Genomic DNA, 19,541 nt, shown 5'->3' with positions numbered 1-19,541 from the left:
CTCCTTGCCTAATTTTTTGAAAATGTGATTGTTCGGTGCATTAACACTGTGAGAATTACTGTGTATTGGGAATCTGCCACAATGTGTGTGCAGATGTTCACGCTTGTCTTCATGCATCTGTAAGACCAGTGGTTCTCAACCGCAGTCCTCGAGAAACCCCTATCCAGCCTGTTTTCCATGTCTCCCACAAGCAACACAGGTGTTTCAAACGATCAGCTAATCAGCAAGCTCTCCATGAAGCCTGATAACGATCCTCAGCTGTGTTGGCTGGGGAGACATGGAAAACAGGCTGGATAGGGGTACTCGAGGACCGGGGCTGAGAACCAGTGTTGCACGACACGACTACACCCATGATGTAATTTGTGATTAAGAAAGTTACTATCAGTGTCCGTTCCAGGTAATGTCAGACAAGGGAAATATTCAGAAGACAATAGCTATAGGAATAATAACAATAATATGAATTATATTGCAGGTATTTGTTAAATCGTTGATGATATTGGTACAAGACACAAATATTGAGGGTGACATGAACTCCTTGGTCAAACACTACTGTATTTACAAATTGTTATTCATTTACCTCAAATCAGAGCAAACACCCCGAATGGAAAAATAATTAAATGAATCAATGACATTTTTTTAACATTACACTTACAGGGACAAGATAATGGCTCTGAATGTTTGGAACTCCTGCTTTAAAGTGTAGCAGAACTATCCTGCCCGAGAGTTGCTGCCATAGTAAACTTTCTGTGTGAATGTCCCTCTGTTGGTGGTAACCAAGCACTACATTTTGCCTCAATTGTCTCAATACACGACTAATCAATCAGTGTGATTTGGCAGGTTGTTGATGTTTTGCTGCCTCCATAAGGAAAATTATATGTATTTCTCTGCTTTCACTGTTATTCAACTGCTTGCCTAACTGCCCCACCAAAACTGATTAAAAAAAATTGGATGTAACAAGTGGATGTTAAGTGTGTTGTAATTCTTTGCTCCTTTGTTTTGTTTTGTTGCATCCCAAAAATGTCACATTCTTTTAAGACACCAAGGAACTGTTTTCAATTAAAAATGGTGCAGTATGTCTCATAAAAAGAGTGTCATGGTGTGATTAACGATGTCAATCCTTTGACTTTGCAATAAATGTAAAGTACATTGTCTCAGAAATTCATTTTCTATCATTTTGTTCTGGTTAGGTTGGTGACCACTGATTTAGAATCTTCAATGAAGTTTAACATGCATATTTTGGGGATGTGGCAGGGAAACTGGAATACCTGGAGAAAACCAAAGGGCCGAAGCTGATATTCAAATTCAGGACCTCTCAACTGTGAGGCAGCCGAGCAAGCCACTACTTCACCTTGTTACCATGGGGCTAATTTACTTCACCTAATTACATAATCCAAAACATTTAATGGCAAGTGGAAGTCACGAAAAGGCAATGTTGACTAAACATGACTGTGTGTGCATTTAAGTGTGGAGAAAGAATACAGAGTTGCTCTGTGAAAGTCAAGGTGACCGACTATTGGAGAGAAAGATGGAAACTGGAAAATAAGTGTAAAAATAATTACATAACATTTCTCACTTTTCCATCTTCTGTCTCTGCTTAGTTCAGTTAGGATTTTTGGCATTATCCTTCGTGTAGTTTTCCCATCAAGAACATGTTTGCAATTGTAACCAACCATCTCAATTGATCCAAGCTTAACATCAATATACTATCCTTTGGCTATGTCTGAATGTACTTTATTCCCATTCCAATTTAATCTAATTCCTCCCGATATTTAATTTACTTTCCAGCCCTCCCCTGCCTCATTTGGTTCACCTCATTTCAACGATGGCATTTTCATTGGCCACTATTTATATCATCTAGGTCCCATTGCCACCTGGGACAATGGTCCCCATTCAGATCCAGGTCACAGTGAGTGGAACCAGTCTGCTTTGTGTAGCTCAGTCCAGTCCAGTTGAGTCCATCTGCCATACAAATTCGCTTCACAGAGACACAAGATACACTGTGCCAACACACAGGTGAGACACACATACACCCACACACCCGGAGTACATTAGCAGGTACTGCATCACTGCTGTCATTTGCTTCACACGCTTCCGTGGCAGGTTGGTGGCTGAATGCACTAATTTGCGTTGATGAACACAGGTGTGTTTTGATACAAGGCCTTCCTCTGAGAATATCAATAGATGAAGAGAAATTGACCAGCTCAACGGTGATGCTACAACACAAGTCAAGGTAAGTGCATGTCTGTTATTATAGATAGATAGATAGATAGATAGATAGATAGATACCTCAGTGTTGGTACCCACTCACCGTCAGTGTTTCACAGTCACTGGAGTCGTTTACACAGGATTACCAGGGATTATCCATTTACAGTATTTAGAAGCATGAGTCGCCATCTGTCTGTCTTGGTCGTAGTAGTGAGGGAGACACCGGCACATGTCTCCGAAGCGACAGCACTCACGGTAAGACGTAAAAAGGTTTTATTTTATAGTTTTGAACCATAATGATAACAACAAACAGAAAACTGTGTTTTAATCGTTTAAAAAGGCGCGCGCCTCACATGAGAGGAAAATGGTAAACGACGCTTTCACTGACGGTCGTAAACTCCGTAATCCACGCACTGACGCTCGGGAAAGATTTTTAATAATGAGTTTAAATTAATTTTATTTCACTTGTAAAATGAAGTACATAGTGTCGTTCTGTGTTTATTGTACAAGAAAACACAAAAAGGAAATATCACATCGTCAATTTCCTACAGTTATTGAATGCAGCAAACAAGCTAATTGTAACAACTATTTACCTGCGTGGGAGTGGGACTTGGGACATGTTCGACGACACAAAGAGACTTGCTCACCTTCTGCTGCTCGGTGAGTCGACCTATTTTCACTTTTGTGAATACTATTAACGACAACCTGTAGTTATTGTGTTTTTAACGAACTACTCATCCGTGTCTTTTTTTTTTTTAACTTTAGAATTTGACCTCCTCTCGCACCACCCCTCGTGGAGAAATTTCCCTTTTGGATACCATCTTTTGTTTAACTACTTGAACACCAGCTAATTTTACCAGCATATTTAAGATAAAAACCTTCCACAGTATCTACCTTCTCAACGTAGTTGGCTAGCCGTTTTCCACTCACTTCCTCCAATCGTATCCCAATGATGCGGACAGACCACAAAGGCCGAAGTGCCTCTCCTCACAGGATTTCATACGAGTCTGACTTCCACGCCATTAAATGCTCATTTGACAATGGGACCGGCCTAAAGCATGGCTCCAGGGCTGGTTCTTCCCAGTCTTCTGTGCACGAGTCAGGCCGACCAACCAGCCTCTCTGATCCCCCTGTGACCCACCCCAGCAGTGGCCAAGGAAGAACCCACAGCACCAGAGGTCCTAAAATTAGGGACAACATCTTCCTCCAAATGGACAGCCAGCAGTTGAGACAAATTGGTGGCTCAGGGCAGTGTAGCTCTAGCACCACAGCCGTCCATTCTCCTCAGAATCCCAACATGCAGCTCCAAACAATTTCCACCGCCAGCACGTCCACGCCTGAAACCCTCTTACACGATAAACCGGCCAGATCAGAGGAGATAAAGGATATAGACAGGGCTGCTCTCGCGCAAAAGTTCTCAGTGACCAGGAAGTTGTTTGAGACTAAAGTGTCGGTCGCTAGTAGTGGCGGGTCAAAATGTTCTCTAAGCAAAGACAAAAAGGATAGCTTGGGTGAAGACCAATGCCCAAAAGAACACCTCATAAATATGTCCTTGCCAAAGACCTCTTTAACAACAAGCCTTAAATCTCTTATGTCAGATGACCTCAGTGGGGAATCAATTAAATCTCCTTTTAGCGCTGAGGAACATGGGCACACCCCAGCAGGTGTATCTCTTTGCTCTAGCTTGACTCCTGAGAAGCCTCTCAGGGCAGAGCTTGTCCATGTGAAATCCTCAGAGAGTGATGATAGTGACGAAAAGGATAAAGAATTGCTTGTAAATAAGGGAGAGGCTACTGTGGGTAAAATTGTATCTTTTGAAGACCTGGTGGATGACGTTTTTGAAGATCCCAGTTTGGATATGTCACATACTTGCTTGATGGAACTAATCGCAAGAGACTGTAGCTTCATAGCAGACAAGTATGAGCAGGTGAATGAACACTCTTGGGAGGAGCCGAGCCAACATACTGACAAGCAAAGAGAGGAGCACTGCGACATGGGGGAAGTTTTGCGAGAAAATTCAGAAAAAGAGGATTTTAAGGAAACTTGCACACAACGTGAAGATGAAAAGAAAGCTTGTGTAACACCCGAGATGCAAGAATGTGCCAATATGGAGCCACAGGAAGATGAGAGAAGAGAAGAAAGCAGCGATGGACGAGTCAAGGAACCGCTTCTTTGTGGGATAGAGAACAAATATTTAGAGTCCGAGCATGAAACCTCTCAAGCACAAGATCCGGAAATTTCTCTCCTCACAGGCAACCAGCTTTCATTGGAATATGAAGAGATACCCGGTATTCCTAAACTATCCGACCAGGATGATGAAGATGGCACAGAAGGCTCAAAGAGAAAGGTCCGCTTCTCCTCAGCACCAATCAGGGTGAGCAAATCTAGCAGACTTTTGCGGTGTCATTGTGTCCTTGTGTTGATAGAGAAATGCGAGCCCGCAGCCATGTTTTTAGTGTGTCAGGGCGGAGGAAAGACAAGATCCCACATGCTTCACTCTGTCAAGCTTCCATTCAAATACAATCACTCGACTCATGTGGTTTACACAGTATGAAATTGATTCGATAGTTGAAATTCCTAAGGGGGGGGGAATTTTGAAACAGTGCTGTACATTAATATGATTTGAAGATAATACATAAGCCAAGTGAACATTCCACACACATCATGAAGTAGTAACAATGTTAAAAAAAAAGATGGCACAAAAGGGCTCAAGTCTCATGCTTTGTTGTACATCACGGATAAAAATAGGTATGAAGGTGAGTTTTAAATGGACATAGAATTATATTAATTTTTTTATAATAATATTGTTCAGCCCTAAATAGCAGAACATAGTTCCAATGAGCTGTGCTTGTTTCTGTATCTCCCTGTCGTTGATGTGTTCTTGTCGTTGTCTTCCAGGTGTACAACACTTACTGTAACGCAGATTACAACAGACGCAATGACGATATTGACCCAGTATCCGCCTCGGCCGAGTATGAGCTGGAGAAGAGAGTGGGCAAGATGGATGTTTTTGAAGTGGAAATTAAAAAGGGTTAGTCTTCTCTGCCAGTTATACAATTCTGAAGTATGAAACATTAAAGCCTTGTTGTTTTTCTTTCTTCCAGGAGATGATGGGCTGGGCATCAGTATCATTGGAATGGGGGTCGGAGCGGACCAGGGCCTGGAGAAACTAGGGATCTTTGTCAAGACAGTCACTGAAGGTGGAGCAACACAAAAGGATGGAAGGTACGATACGGCAAATCTGGCTTTTCCTTTGCAACAATTATCTAGAACACTGGTTAAAGTACGACTCCAGACACTTCCTGCATCTTTGGTAGGGTAATTGTGTAATATTTGAACATAACAAACTGAACTTTGGAGGCCACCTCAGATGAAATCGAGCACTGTACAGTTAGCGATTTATTTCTTGGAATATATCATCTAGAATACAACAGTGTCTAATGGTGAATCAGTGTTTCCCACACATATTAATACTTGGGTGGGCCACCCAAGTAAACTGGCTACCACCCAAGAAATTTTCAAGAAAATCTATACTATAAAAAGAAAAAACGTGTCGCGACCGGATATACTGCATGTAACGTTAGTTCGCTGTCACTCACTTGTGGATTGTGAAGCTAGAGGAGACATAGTAACAGGACTGAGACTTTTTCTTTTATGGGTTATGTGTGATTGATAGCTCTTCAAACTGCTCTTTTTGAGCTGTAACATTAGCCTGCGTGTAATATATGATGTATTTAAATAGAGCCAATGGCAAAGTAAAAAAAAAATGTCATTTGGTTTTATTTAGGATTCGTGTGAATGATCAGATCGTGGAGGTGGACGGTGTGAGTTTGGTGGGAGTGTCCCAGTTGTTTGCAGCAACAGTGCTCAAAAATACATCAGGCCTGGTCAAGTAAGTCATTCGCATTGATCTTCTGTTTTTATCCCACTAGTTTCTAACTTAACAGTTTGTACAAGAATGGTCTTTCATAATCCATGCAATTACGCAGCATCTTTGGACGCGTCTATGTTCACTAGTATTTGTATGCATTGAATCTGATTTTGTTCTTCTCCGCCGCAAGGTTTCTGATTGGCCGAGACAAAGAGGGGGTGGAGAGTGAGGTGGCGCGCTTAGTCAACGAAAGCCTGGAAATGGAGAAGGCATCACAAAAGGTTCAATTTGTACAGTATCACAAATCTAGAAGATGTGATTGAAGAAAGAAAGTCAAGTTCAGAAATACGTTTTCTTTTCTGGGCTCACAACAGAGTGCAGATTCAGAAACTGATGTCAGCATGACTGAGGTTGTCTTCATACCTGAGGATGAGAGTGAGGAGGACATTTCTGTACTGTCCAATCTGGATAACGACCAACTGTGCCTCAAATACCAGAAGGTACTTTACATTCAGCACAAGACAAACTTATGGGGCTTGTAAGTTACCGCAAATTAAGGGGAGTTGCCAACTCAATATTTTCTCCTCTTTGGTAATATTTATAAATGTAGGTTTTTCTCTGTCACCCTTAATGCAACTGCACTTCTTTTTTCTTTTCTTTTTTATTGTTGTGTTGATAGCTTCAATCCAAACTGAAAAGAACAACAGCCCAGCTTCGAAGTGCTCGAAAGAAGGTAGGCCACTCATTCACACAAACCCAATATACATAAACTACCTTTCACATTTGGGACAGTCTGACCCATTTTAATGGCCGATGAGATGGTGCAACATGGCATTATTAGGACACAGGCCACGTCTCCACGTCTGCTTCTTGGTACGGCAAAAAATGGGAAAGCGACTGCCGACTGGCTTTCAGTCACGAAATGTGTCTTTGCTCTATCCAACGGTGTGACATCAATGACTCTTTTATTTGTTGTTTTCAAAGTCTTGAAGCAGGAAGATTGAGCCAGTCTGTTAAAAATAGCTCACTTTGGGCATGGGACTGATGAAAGGATAAGCGTATTCCTTTGTGAATTGGATACACCATATGCTGCACACATTACTAAACCAAAGTTGTTCTCCATGCAGTTGAAGGCACATGAGGAAGAGAAGACGAGATGGGAGAGCCAGAAGGCAGAGCTGCAACAAAAAGTCAAGGATGGAGAAGAGAAAGCTGACAAGCTGGAGAAGTGGGATACCATCTCTATTATCTTGTTACATTTTTGTCGTATGTAGGCTGGATTGAAACCACAATTTGCTCAGTTAATGTCCTTTTTTTTCCCAATTGATGGTATTTGTTGAGGCAGTAACAAAACAGCCATCTGTCCATTCTATTCCACTCATCCTCATTAAAGAGGAAGTCAACCCCCAAAATGTCTTGATAATATGTTGTAAATGCCCCCACTAGTCCAAACACGGTATTCTGATTGATATTGTGTTTCTGGGATATGAATTGGGCAGAAAAATCCACCCGTTTTTCCCATCTCGGGGTGGCCATTTTGTCTCTTGCTGTCGACTTAAAATTACATCACAGTTGCTCAGATAACGACCGTCACGGCTCACCTGTTTTCTGGGTTTGGTCATGTGACAATGGCAAGCCGAACCCTTGGGCACTGTGATTTGTCAACGGCAAATGGCAGTACAAGACAAAATGGCCGCCCCCTGGGATGGATAAAATGTGTATTTTTCTGCTTAATTCATATAAATTCAATATTAATCAGAATAATGTGTTCTATGTAGCCCCCACTTGTCTAAACTGTATTCTGATTAATATTGTTTGCGGAATATGAATTAAGCAGCAAAATTCACCCGTTTTTATCCATCTTATGAGGGCGGCCATTTTGCCACTTGTCGACTGAAAATGACATCACACTTGATAAGGGCTCAGGTAAAGACCAATCATGGGCCAAACTCAGAAAACAGGTGAGTTGTGATTAGTCATTACCTTTCCTGGCAACTGTGATGTCATTTTCAGTCCACAGTAAATGACAAAATGGCCGCCCCCTGAGATGGATAAAAACTTGTGGATTTTGCTGCTTAACTCAGATTCCACAAATGAAACATTAATCAGAATGCCGCACAGACCTCATTACTGTAAAGATAATATTTGAGTTGAATTCCGCTTTAAGGTCAAGAGGGGGCAAATAGGACATATTTAGAAGATTTTGGACTTGACTTCCCCTTTTAAATTGGTCAACAAAACGTGATGAAAAGCTAATCAAGTCCGGGCACCTTTAAATATACATATATACTGCTACAACATAACAAAATATGAGAGATGTCCTGACGTCTTTACCAAAAGTAGTACAACTACGGTTGTCATACAAAAGACAATTGATGTTGTCCTTACTATGAGCCACTGTTGGCGGTTCTAAAGTTCAACTCTACATGACTTATTGTTGCTTGAGCAGCCTCTCTGTGACTCTCAGGTATTGGCAAGAGGCCCAGACACTATGCAGTGTGGTGAGCCAGCGACTGGCTGATGCCCAGGGCCAATCAGACAGCCTGGAAGGCAAATACAGCAAGGCCAAGAGACTGGTCAGAGAGTACCAGAGCAGGTAATTGTTTAATTCCTCTCTATTAGCCAGTTAGCTGTGGACTGCACAGTAATAAGCCGTCTCCTAACCTGAGGGATTCCATTTTTAAACGTTTGCTCAGGGAGGAGGAAGCGGACGGCAGAGAAGCAGAATTGCGTCAAGAAATGGAGGAGAGAGACAACAAGCACAAGGAGACCATTGAGAGGCTTCAACTTCAGGTGAGGAGAGCTTCTCGAAATGCATTGCAACCAATATTAAACTTCAGCATATTTGATTTTCAGTTGGAGAGTAAAAGGAAGCCTCTTGCTATGGAGTCGTTAGCCCCAGGTTGGAAGCAGCTTACAGGACCATTTTTCGTACATTTTCACCACTTAAGCAATGCACAGTGTGCCACAGTAAACACATGACTTTGTCTTTGTGTGTGTCTCACCTTTTTATATCAGATCCGGAATGGTTCGTTGCAGTTCCTCACACACAACGACTGGACTGCAGTGCGCACATAGCGCGAGGTCAGCTGGCCCAGAGGTGCAAACGTCATCCACCTTCACGAGAAAAGCTCAGGGAGAGCTTGAAGAAAGAGGTGTGAGGTTTTAAACGTTGGTAGGCACAAGTGAAGTTTTATGCCTGGGCAGGGGCGTGCAGTGACCTTCGGAGGGGCAGGTGCTCAAAGTAAAACAATAAATAATAATAATAATAAAAAAGGGCACATGAAAATGTGTCTGACCTGCACCAGCCACTCACTTGGGGTTCGAACTTCGAACCCATGCCGCTGTGCGTGGGGCAGAGAGCTGGGGAGAATGAAAAATTGATAGAGGGTGTATGTGTGTGTGTGTGTGTATGTGGAAAAAAAATCCATTGTAAAATTCTTAATTGAAATAATGGCTGAACAATAAATCACATATAACGTTATTTTTCTGCAATGCCAATCACCCACAAAAAACTGTTCTAACATTTGTGCATGAATTATCAACAACAAATTTACATAACTAAAAATGATTATGTGAAATGTATATTTTTAAAAAGACAAGTAGTGCTATTATGATTTTACTATAGTGCATGTAGCGTAAAAAATGTCTCATTTTGCTATATTCAGGTAAGAGCAAATGTCGTTTACTGTTTGTCTGTCATCTTTAGTAATTGCAACTGTACTCAACAATAAACTGCCCCATCTAGGCAAGCTAGATTGTTCTTGAGAAAACGTTGTGATTATATTTTATTTGATTCTTCATTGTCCCACTAATATCTGAAAACCCCAGCAATGTAAAAAAACTGCTTTTGGCAAACCCCCCTCCATCCCTTCTGCACGTGCCTGTGCTGGGGTCATCCCAATCATGCTTCACATTGTCGCCTGAGCAGGAAGAAGGGGAAAAGCCGCAGGAGAACGGATCGCAGTCAGACGGGGTCGGACAGAGCAGCAGCCAAGTTGAACTTTCCAGTTCTTCCTCTTTCTCGGTCAACAGTCCTGTCGACGCGTCTGTCTTCACGCACGCAGTCTACGTCGCTGACACCAACATCATCAACCCCCAAGTCAAGTCCTCCACATCCAGGAAATCCAAAAAGAAAATGCCTGACTTTAGGTGCACATTTATTTATTTATTTATAATTTCAACATGAGCCCAGACATGTTTCCGTTTTCTGTGATTTGATGCTGCTGCTGTCACACAGTGCCCTTCGAAAGTCTTTGAGCAAGAGGAGGAGTGGGAAACTGCAGAGAAGGTCCACCAGGTAGGGTTGATGATAAATTGTCTTGCTGCTTATCAAGCATTCAGTTTGTTTGTTTCCGGCGATGCCAGGATTCTGCCTGACAACAGCAACATGCTGAAATAATCATCTACACTTCCTCACAAATTGTCAGCGGGACATTTTATGTTTTATATGTACCACTAAAGGAAAGGTGGGGAAAGAAATCAGTAAGTTAAAAGTACAACTACCATTTGACAGTTAAAACATGCAATACAATCAAACTGAATTACACTTGTAGCTGAGCCAGTGGTTCTTAACCTAGGTTCAATTGAACCCCAGGGGTTCGGACAGTCTGTCTCAGCGGTTCGCTGCAGGTGGTCTCGCTACATTGCTTGGCTGCAGAGAATTTGGTGCGCTCAGTAGTCGACTTGCGGCTGATGTGGTACGTCGTGTAATTTCTTTATTACTGTAATACCTTCATAATGGGGCTGTGCAATTAATCAAAATTCAATTACAAGTTCAATTATCACAATCCAAAATTACTAAATCAGCGTAATCATAAAAAAAAATATTTCATCTAAAAGGAGCCTGCATAATTGTAGTTTTTTTTCAAAGTTTTATTTGTCTTTATATTTTTTATATGTTTTTTAGTTTAACATTTTCTTGTTTTGTAGCAAAAAAATTATCGTCCTACTGCACAGTGCACATGCTGTACTCCAACTTTAAGTTTTTGCCAACATAAATAAATATATAGTATTATGAATTCAGTTTGGTCCAAAAGAAACTGGAACTCATACGGGCAAAGTGTTGCCGCATTTGCATTTGTGTTATTTTTTGGAACAATATATTTACAGTTCCTCCTTGCAATTTAAGGCTGGCCTGCAAACAGCAAAGATCTGTGTATAACTGAGGCAATAGTTTGTAAGTTATATACCGTGAATTAACCGGTCCGACCCATCTTGGTAATATATTTTCCTCCATGCGGCCCTTGAGCTAATATTAGCTTGACAGAGGATAGCTATGTTAAAGGTAGCACCGGTTGTGTTTGAGCAATGAATATAACTACATGCATTCAAGTAAAGCATTTAATAAATGTTTGTGTATGACATTCAGAATATTTGTTCATGTCAAACTATTGGAGTATTTTTTTTCCATTTTACATTATACAAGTAATTAACTGATTAGGAGAAAGAGAAGGATGAGCGTGTGCAGTGGATCAAAAAGTATTGAAGACGTCCTCATAACATTAAATGTCAAAATAATTAACACATTACAGGTGCGCTTCAAATTTGGCGGGAAAAAATGCTGATTTAAAAAAAAAAAAAGCCTTTTTAATTAAACGATTTATTGTGATTAATCAAAATTCTAAGATTTGATTAATCTAATTTAAATAAAAAAAATAATCGTTTGACAGCTCTAATATTATATATATATTATAAATGCTGTTTGGTCAAAAAAGGAACTTACATAATTGTAGTGTTTTTTTTTTTAATTGGTCTTAATATTTTTAAACATTTTCTTGTTTTGTACCAAAAAAAATAATAATTTGAATAGTTGTGATTTCAATAATTGACAAAATAATCATTATTTTTTTAATTCACCTGAATAATGGAACATGGTGTTCCACAGGGTTCAATTCTGGGGCCTCTGACTTTTTCATTCTATCTGCTACCCCTGGGTTCCATCTTAAGAGAACAGCGCTGCTTGTTTTAAAGTGCTCAATAAATGAACTGTCAGCGTCTTAACGACATGCTTTGCAAGGCCAAGTTGAGCAATTCTTGTCTAGCACAACTAGCAAAAATATAGGAACACTTTCTGAATTCAAGCCCGATTCAATGGATTCAACGTTTCAATGGTGCATAATCTTACAGTGGCTAACAATAATAAATGATACAAAAACATTCCTCATTTTGAATGAGTACTTAGGTTTACTATGTAACTGTATTTTAATGTTGGTCATGATGGCGCTACTTGGAGCGGCAAATGTTTTGTGAGGTGGCACATGGTATCAAATGTTTGAAACTCCCATTGCTCTGGTGTTTGCCACACAATACATGTCCAGGGCATCTTGTGGCGACCTGCTGGCCGAGCCGGCTGAAGCTTCTCCATCAAGCTCGTTGACCTCCATCCCGTCCTGCTTGCCTTTCGCCTGGTTCGGGGAGCGAGGGAGGGAGAAGGAGGAAGGGCGGGAAAGAGGCGGCAAAGAGAAGCTGCGATCTTTGTCCAGCAGCAGTTTGCCTTACTTGACCACCTCTGGTCGAATTGATCAGGTATGACCAAAACACTGCTAGCTCGCGTGTGCTTGCACTGGCATAGTGTGGGAAAGTTATCCGTTTGCGATCCCCCTTAACAGCCTCAGTATTGGTAAATCACGTCCAGTGTGCGCATGCAAGTGTTTGAAAGTCTGTGTTGGTTGCAGCGTGTTGGCTCTCCAATGGATAGCGTGAGAATGGTGGGGCCCGGCTCGAATCACTCTCTCTCTGGACACTCTCACACTTTCACCTTTTCATCCACAGAGGTAAGGTCTTTCCTTTCCTTTCCTCTCTTTGCCTTCCCCACTTCCTGCCTCCTTTCACGTAGCGCCTGCTTGATGCTTTTGTCTCCCAAGACCGTCTTTTGAACACATTTAAATGCATTTAGTTATTTAGTTATTGCGCCCTTTGCTATTAGACTTTGGACGACGACCCTCTGCTGGTGAACAACAATCAGTGGCAAAGTCGACCTGTGTTGGAGTGGAGCAGCCAGCAAGTGTGTCTGTGGTTGGTGGCCATGAACATGGAGCAATACATGAGTGACTTTGCAGCCAGAGGGGTGGACGGAGAAAAGCTGCTCAGCATGGACACAGACAAGCTCAAGGTCAGAATAATTATTGATGGGTATTTGAAGAAGAAGGGGAAAAAAAGTGCATTGACATTTAGAAACATCAGTTGATTAATTGGTAGTATCCAGATGTTTTCACATAAATGTGTTGGGAAAGCCATCTTCGGTACCTAAAACCAACAATGTTTATTTCCTTCATAATAATTATGTGGATAATTTAGTAAAGTATTTGTGAATCAGAAAATTCCTACATACCGTAGTAAACGGATTCAAAAGAATGCATAAAATAAAACTTTTTTTTCATAAATTGTAGTTTTGTTAGTTTTAAGTTTACGTCAGCCTTTTTCTAAAATGAGTAGGGATTCCAAACTAATCTCAATTACGTTTTGCTATATAATAAAAATATAACCTATTGTTTATTTGTTAAATAAACAAATTATTTTTTTTTCATTTGTAGTAGTTTAATATTTAACGCTTACTCTTTTGTGAATCTGAAAGTCTTATGCTAAAAAAGATCCGACAAAAAAATAAACACAAGAATATTGTCATAAATTTGTGTTTCATTCATAATTCATTTGTAACGCATTTTCATTTGTTCATCGGAAAAGCCCTTCATATGTGAATGAGATGCATACAAATGAATAAAATAATTAGAGTTGAGAAGTTTTTATTGGATCACCAATTCTATATAAAAAGCAATAATTTCATTTCTTTATAAAACATGCAAACTTGTTTCCTTGATAATTGTATTTTTCATTTGTATTAATGATTAAACAATCCATAAAAACCCACACATTCCGTATGGGTCTTCAATTGGGTATTGGTCGCCCTCTGGTGGAAAATGATTGTAAAAGCAACTTGGTGCAAAACCAAGCCGGTCTCAAGAGCTTGCTTCCTTTGTGTTGTTCAGGCCATGGGCGTGTGCCAAAGTGACCGCGCGTCTCTCAAGAAGAAGCTGAAGGAGATGAAGAGACGCGAGGACAAAGAAGAGCGCGGAAGGGAGAAAAGGCGGAAGGAGTCGTCCAAGCGGAAAGAGAGAAATATTGAGAGCGAAGGTGTGGTGATCGAGAACACGTCTGCTCTGTTACGACGTAGCGGAAGAATGGCGAGGAGCGAGTCGCTCCTCTAGAAGGACTTGTCTGAAGAATTTCCATTTCCACCAGCATGGGCGTGCGTTTGCCATATCACAAAAGGGTGATCTTGGCTAGCATTTCCCTGAGAAGTTTTTTTTTTTTATCTTATGATACGAGAACACCAAAAATCTCACTCTTACAGCACTTGTTTAATTGTTTTTATACTTTAACTTTATGTATGCTTTTAAATGTCATGTTTAATAAAAATGCTTTAAAGTCCATTTTCAACTCTCTTTAATTTTTAAACTGTATTACACAGACACACGAGTATGGCAACTTTAATTAATTTTTTGAATTTTATTCCATTTGCCAATTTCCACTTTGCTTTTACACACTGCAGTCACTCAAAACTGTACTAATTAAGGCAGATGCATTGTTGGGAAAAAGAAAAGAAAAAGTCACACATTTGCATTACATGACTCTTTGGTCTTTATAGCACGTAACAAAGTTCCCCTTGAGTGAATAAATACAAAAAAAAATGCAAACATTTAAAAAAATATGTATAAATTCCCTGACACACCATCCCCCCCACCCCCTCCCTCTCTTTACCCAATCCCCACCCCGCACGCAAAACACTAGAAAATGTACAAAACAAGCTCCATAGTAGTTCAGGACCATCTCATTCATGTAAAACACTCTTCCAATGTGTACACTCGCATTTAAGATTAAAAATAAGCCCCTGAAGCGGAAAGTTTAAAGAGAGCAAAAAAATATCTGGTCTTGGTATTTACATTCCACCAGGATGTGATTGAGAATTAAGAATAATGTTTGTTGTCATGCCATGTTGTCACCCAGGATTTCTTTTCCAGGTTTTGCCAATCCGCATTCACGTCTCTGTCTTCACGTTTGATCCGGACTGCATTGTAACTGGGAACCTTTTCTTCGTGTTTGGCCCGTTTGAAGAATCCGCACTGCGGAGAGAAATATGAGCAGATGTCGGCGTGAAGAAGAAAAAGAAGAAGAAAACGGTGAATGTGTGAAGAGGCTGTGAGCGCAACAGCGACCAAAAAAAAGAGCAAGTCAGAGAGATGCAGAAGGAAGGCCTGAGATTCGACATCAACAGCATAGAAAAACTGTAAATGTGTCATTGCTTGTTAAGTGGCACCTCCCCAAGGCCATGCATGCACAGTGGTACCTTGACTTCTGAGTTCAAGATCTCAAATCATATCTCCCCACTCAATTGAATTATTAAGGAAAAGACAACTGTAGAGTATAGAGCTATTTTAAAACAGACAGCAATAAGGCTTTTTTTTAAAAAATTTAATGTCTTTAAAAAAATCAACAGTTTTTCTTTTTTTTTTCACTTCACTCTCAACACTTCTCTAACTTTCAGCAATTAAATTTTTTTCAAGGATAAGGACCCAGTTTATAAATAATTTTATTGCCCTTAGCTGGCATTATAGATAAATGTAATAAAAAGCCAGGCTTGACCAACTTTAGAATTTTAGAATAGACGAGCCTGGTCATTTATTTATCTTATATATTTTAGATAAGATTAAAAAACAAAAACAGCAAAATTGTGCATGTAATACAATGTGGTGTTTGTTTTAATACATTTAATTTTCAAAAATCATTCTTTATCATTCCATTCTAATTAATCAATTTAATTAAACATTTTTAGAATTACGTCTAAGTCGTATTGTAAATATATATATTTTTATTTTATTTTATATTTACAAAAACATTTTATATTTAGGAAAATCTAAATATCTAAAAAAAAACTAAATTTTAAGCAACCTGTTTTAGAAACATAAATATAAAAATACAATAAATAAATACAAATAAAATACCTTTTGATGATGATAAATCATTCTGTTTAATTGTATTCATTATTGCATTAATTTTAATCAATTAACCAATTATTTGATTCAATCCATTTAAAAAATATTGGCTGTTATGTATAGTAAAATAATTCCTCATTTTTAATTTAAATTCTTTTGAAGAAAATTATAATTAGCAATTAATAAAGTAAGTTTTAAAAACGTTAAATATATATGTAAAATATTTTGTTTATAAATGTTGACGAATGTTTACCCGATTAAGGCAGGCAAGCTTCACAGGGCCCCCCAATATACTTTGGGCCCCAAGAAAGTATTTTTCTGCAAATCGTATAGTAGCACTGCATCGCCAAGTCGACAACACACTCACCATGTTAGTGTTTTACTATGATGTCAAGCTTTCATTGCAACGCAAAGCAGAAAAAAAATCATCAGGGATTTTTTTGGGGGGGGTTTGAAGTTGAGGCACTCGTAAATAAAGGTACCACTGCAAATTCATTCTAGTGACAGTCACATGAGCCATAAAAAAATAAGTCAACTTTTGCAATAATAGCATTCACGGAACCGAGTGAGGAAAGCCCAAATCCAAGAACCACAAAGCGGCAGAAATATGCACCCCATTTCCAGTCATTAATGACAAAATGAACCTCACATTTTGCTTTCTTTAGGATTTTTTTTCTTTTCTTTACGCATTTGCTGTCAGCTTCCGTTTTTCTGACAGGTCCTGTTTTTTCTTTTTCCCACAGACTCCACACTGAGGAGAGGCAAGTTGTTAGACCATCGTCACATAATCGCCTCACGTTGAACTATACATGCGTGTTTGAGTGTGCGTGCGTGCGTTTGTACCTTCCAGAGAAGGAAAGCCAACAGAGCCAGTAAGAGCAGGGCCAGAAGAACAGACAAGACGATGATCCACCACGGGACTCCTCCGTACTGGGCCTCACGTCTCTCAGGGAACGCGGTCAGTCTTATCTGGGAGGGGAAAAAGAAGAAATAGTCCGACTGATCAGAATGAATGTTATTCTCTTCTTGATGGAGAAACATTGCGTGTGCGTGTGTGCGCGTGTGCGCGTGTGCGCGTGTGCGCGTACCTGGGTCTCAGCATTCTGAAGCACCATGTTTTTTCTTGTGCTCTCAACATGCACAGCCGCCTTGACGATCACCTCCACATGATGCATCTTGTTGTAATCCTGTTTAGGAAAACAACAGCAATATAATGACGTGAGAGGAAAACAATGCATATTAACACATGTTATATATATATATATATATATATATACTGTTAGGCTATTTTACAATGACGCCATGCTGTTGTAAATGTACAGAATGTGGCTTGGCATTGTATTGGTAAAATAAATATGGATGTCCCTGAAAGTGATGACGCTCACGAATACGATAGCTATGATTTGAAATGTGGACTCGTCAGACCTCAGATGAGCTCAGGCCCAGAGTGTTGATATGACGGTATTGACAGTGATTGGCAGTGATAGATAGCATGCAAGCAGGTAGATAGCCACTCGTGAAACACTTAAAGAGAGCCTCTGAGGTGTTTTAAAAAATAAAATAAAATAAAATAAAATAAATATCAAAGCTCTAACTGGTGACTTTCCAAATCTGTAATATGTTATTTATTAAAACTCAAATTATAAAAACAAAACAAAACAAAAAAATATCACTTGATATTCAACCCCCCAATGTCCAATCATCATGTTAAAGCATGCGCATATTTTTTTTTGTATGTCTTTATGGTTTGGCTTGAATATGGAAAGATGGGTACTTGATCCCACTTCAGAATAAGTACAAATGTAATAAATAAATAAATAAATAAATAAATATACAATAAAATGTATATACGCCACCCTTCAAAAGTTGGATTTATTTATTATTGAAATAAATAAATAAATAAATATAAAATAAAATGTATATACGCCACCCTTCAAAAGTTGTATTTATTTATTTATTTTTAAAAAGAAAGAAAAAAAGAAACGTATTTAGTTTTTCCATTTTCCACATTAACAACACCTAGACTGTTTTTTCTGATTAATTTAATGTTATCGTCTTTTCTTTTCTTTTTTAATACAATAAAGGTTTTTAAGTGACACCAAACTTTTGAACTCTACTGTGTTTATGAGTGGGTTTTGTAGTACTGTTGTGTGAAGTGTGCTGTTACCGATGACAATGTGCCGTTCCAGAGGCGGGAGTGAAGGGTGATGACTGCGTTACCGTCCAGGCCTCGCAGGGGACACTTGATCCTCACACACTTGGCCCCATCATCACAAGACTGAAACATCCAACCATCAAACTATATTCAACTTTAAGTATTAACTATACTAAAATTCAGATTTTTTTCCCCCCCATCAGTCCTTCTATACACAAATAAATGGTTTTCCAATGTTCAAATGACTATGATGAAAAAGACGAGTAAAACAAATCCAGTGATAAAGTATATTAGTTTTTACCAGAATTTTTGTATTCTTCTTGTCCACCAAACGTGAAATACTTCCTCCATCACGTTCCTGGGTCTTTTCTGAGGCCCTGCTAATCCTGCTGTTGCTGACTTCCTTTAAAAAATGGAACCATGGTACACATTTTACATCAGATCAAATTTCACAGTAAAACACCAAATAAAAATATGCCGAAAAGCAGATAAATGGGTTAAATGTTTTGTTTACCAACTAGTAGAAGAGTACAATAAAAAGCCAGCAAATAAAACGAAAACAGCAAGGGCCCCAAAATGGAACCCTGTGGAACACCATACAACAGTGGGGCAGAGTGAGACTCAGATCAACCGAAGCAAACACAGAACGTCTTGCCTGCCAAGATCTAAACCACTCTAGAGTGCGACCACTAATGCCCACCTGGTGCTGCAAACATCAATTCCCATGATACTGAGCCCTAGCACGAATAGTGAAAAACCGCGAACATCCGCAAAATGTATTTATACTTGCCTATATTCATAGTTTTAATCTTAATTATACGACAAGCACTTAAATATCATTACATTGCAAACTTACAAATAAAAATGCTAATTCAGAAAGACTCTCTGTAACTTTCATTAACAAGTCATTACAGGAAAATTCTGGCTACCACTGCTGAATTTCATGGGAGTTTTTATAGTGCAGGCCTAAGTCACATTAAGTCACATCCCAATTTGTCCCCACCATGTGTTATTATAGTTTTGGAATTTTTCATTTTAGTTTTGAGTTTTGGTTTTTAAATTGAGTTAGCTTTAATTCGTTTTCAAGGTGGTTCAGTTCGTTTTTATTAGTTTTAGTTATTTCATAAATGCTTAGTTTTAGTTTAGTTTGACTTAGTTTCAGTATTAGTTTTTTTTTTTTTTTATGTGTATTACTTGTGCGCAATATTTAAAAAAACACCACGGGAGCAGCGTCATCTAAAGATGCTTTTCTATTGGCTGCTGCTAGATGACGTCACTTTTGTGTGACACTTTAAAACGTCCTTATTCCGCTTAATAT

At 39.3% G+C, this 19,541-nt stretch overlaps 2 protein-coding genes across 9 annotated transcripts in view; one reads left to right on the top strand and one right to left on the bottom strand.

The window, feature by feature from the left end:
• Nucleotides 1-1,881: 1,881 nt before the first annotated feature.
• Nucleotides 1,882-14,508, top strand: LOC147180964 (neurabin-1-like). Of its 7 annotated transcripts, none has more exons than XM_086075545.1 (21): nt 1,882-2,013; nt 2,101-2,230; nt 2,757-2,865; nt 2,971-4,579; nt 5,104-5,236; nt 5,310-5,430; nt 5,993-6,097; nt 6,267-6,357; nt 6,451-6,576; nt 6,756-6,809; nt 7,204-7,304; nt 8,544-8,672; nt 8,773-8,869; nt 8,933-8,978; nt 9,095-9,231; nt 10,008-10,228; nt 10,317-10,376; nt 12,397-12,604; nt 12,754-12,852; nt 13,005-13,190; nt 14,065-14,508. In XM_086075545.1, exons 4-21 carry the CDS (start codon nt 3,155-3,157, stop codon nt 14,281-14,283), a joined length of 3,558 nt encoding a protein of 1,185 aa, XP_085931671.1. In that variant the 5' UTR covers nt 1,882-2,013; nt 2,101-2,230; nt 2,757-2,865; nt 2,971-3,154; the 3' UTR covers nt 14,284-14,508. The 7 variants fall into 7 exon arrangements, with proteins under 7 accessions (XP_085931671.1, XP_085931636.1, XP_085931689.1 ...); XM_086075510.1 differs by having other exon boundaries at nt 2,101-2,460; XM_086075535.1 differs by having other exon boundaries at nt 1,911-2,013; nt 2,141-2,460.
• The window catches only part of LOC147180963 (integrin alpha-6-like), a 24,922-nt gene continuing 19,885 nt past the window's right edge, over nt 14,505-19,541 (bottom strand). The window contains exons 21-26 of one of the 2 annotated variants that reach the window (XM_086075586.1): nt 18,525-18,626; nt 18,236-18,346; nt 17,157-17,255; nt 16,912-17,037; nt 16,718-16,819; nt 15,051-15,198 (exon numbers count right to left, since the gene is read on the bottom strand). In XM_086075586.1, coding sequence (XP_085931712.1) covers nt 16,751-16,819; nt 16,912-17,037; nt 17,157-17,255; nt 18,236-18,346; nt 18,525-18,626 — 507 coding nt within the window. In that variant the 3' untranslated portion in view covers nt 15,051-15,198; nt 16,718-16,750. Of the gene's footprint in view, nt 15,199-16,717; nt 16,820-16,911; nt 17,038-17,156; nt 17,256-18,235; nt 18,347-18,524; nt 18,627-19,541 lie in introns of both variants that reach the window. The other variant, XM_086075576.1, reaches the window with a different exon arrangement.

This window comes from Leptonotus elevatus, chromosome 1, assembly GCF_054856555.1.
Source record: "Leptonotus elevatus isolate MCC_2025b chromosome 1, RoL_Lele_1.0, whole genome shotgun sequence".
NCBI classification, from domain to species: domain Eukaryota; kingdom Metazoa; phylum Chordata; class Actinopteri; order Syngnathiformes; family Syngnathidae; genus Leptonotus; species Leptonotus elevatus.
This window is presented reverse-complemented; position numbering and strand designations above follow the sequence as displayed.

What these genes read in the sequence shown, in the direction of transcription:
- LOC147180964 (XM_086075545.1), top strand. Translation starts at nt 3,155, where the DNA reads ATGATGCGGACAGACCACAAAGGCCGAAGTGCCTCTCCTCACAGGATT. An exon ending in TTCGAAGTGCTCGAAAGAAG is followed by an intron (nt 6,810 to 7,203) that starts GTAGGCCACTCA and finishes TTCTCCATGCAG; the next exon opens with TTGAAGGCACATGAGGAAGA. An exon ending in AAAGCTGACAAGCTGGAGAA is followed by an intron (nt 7,305 to 8,543) that starts GTGGGATACCAT and finishes TGTGACTCTCAG; the next exon opens with GTATTGGCAAGAGGCCCAGA.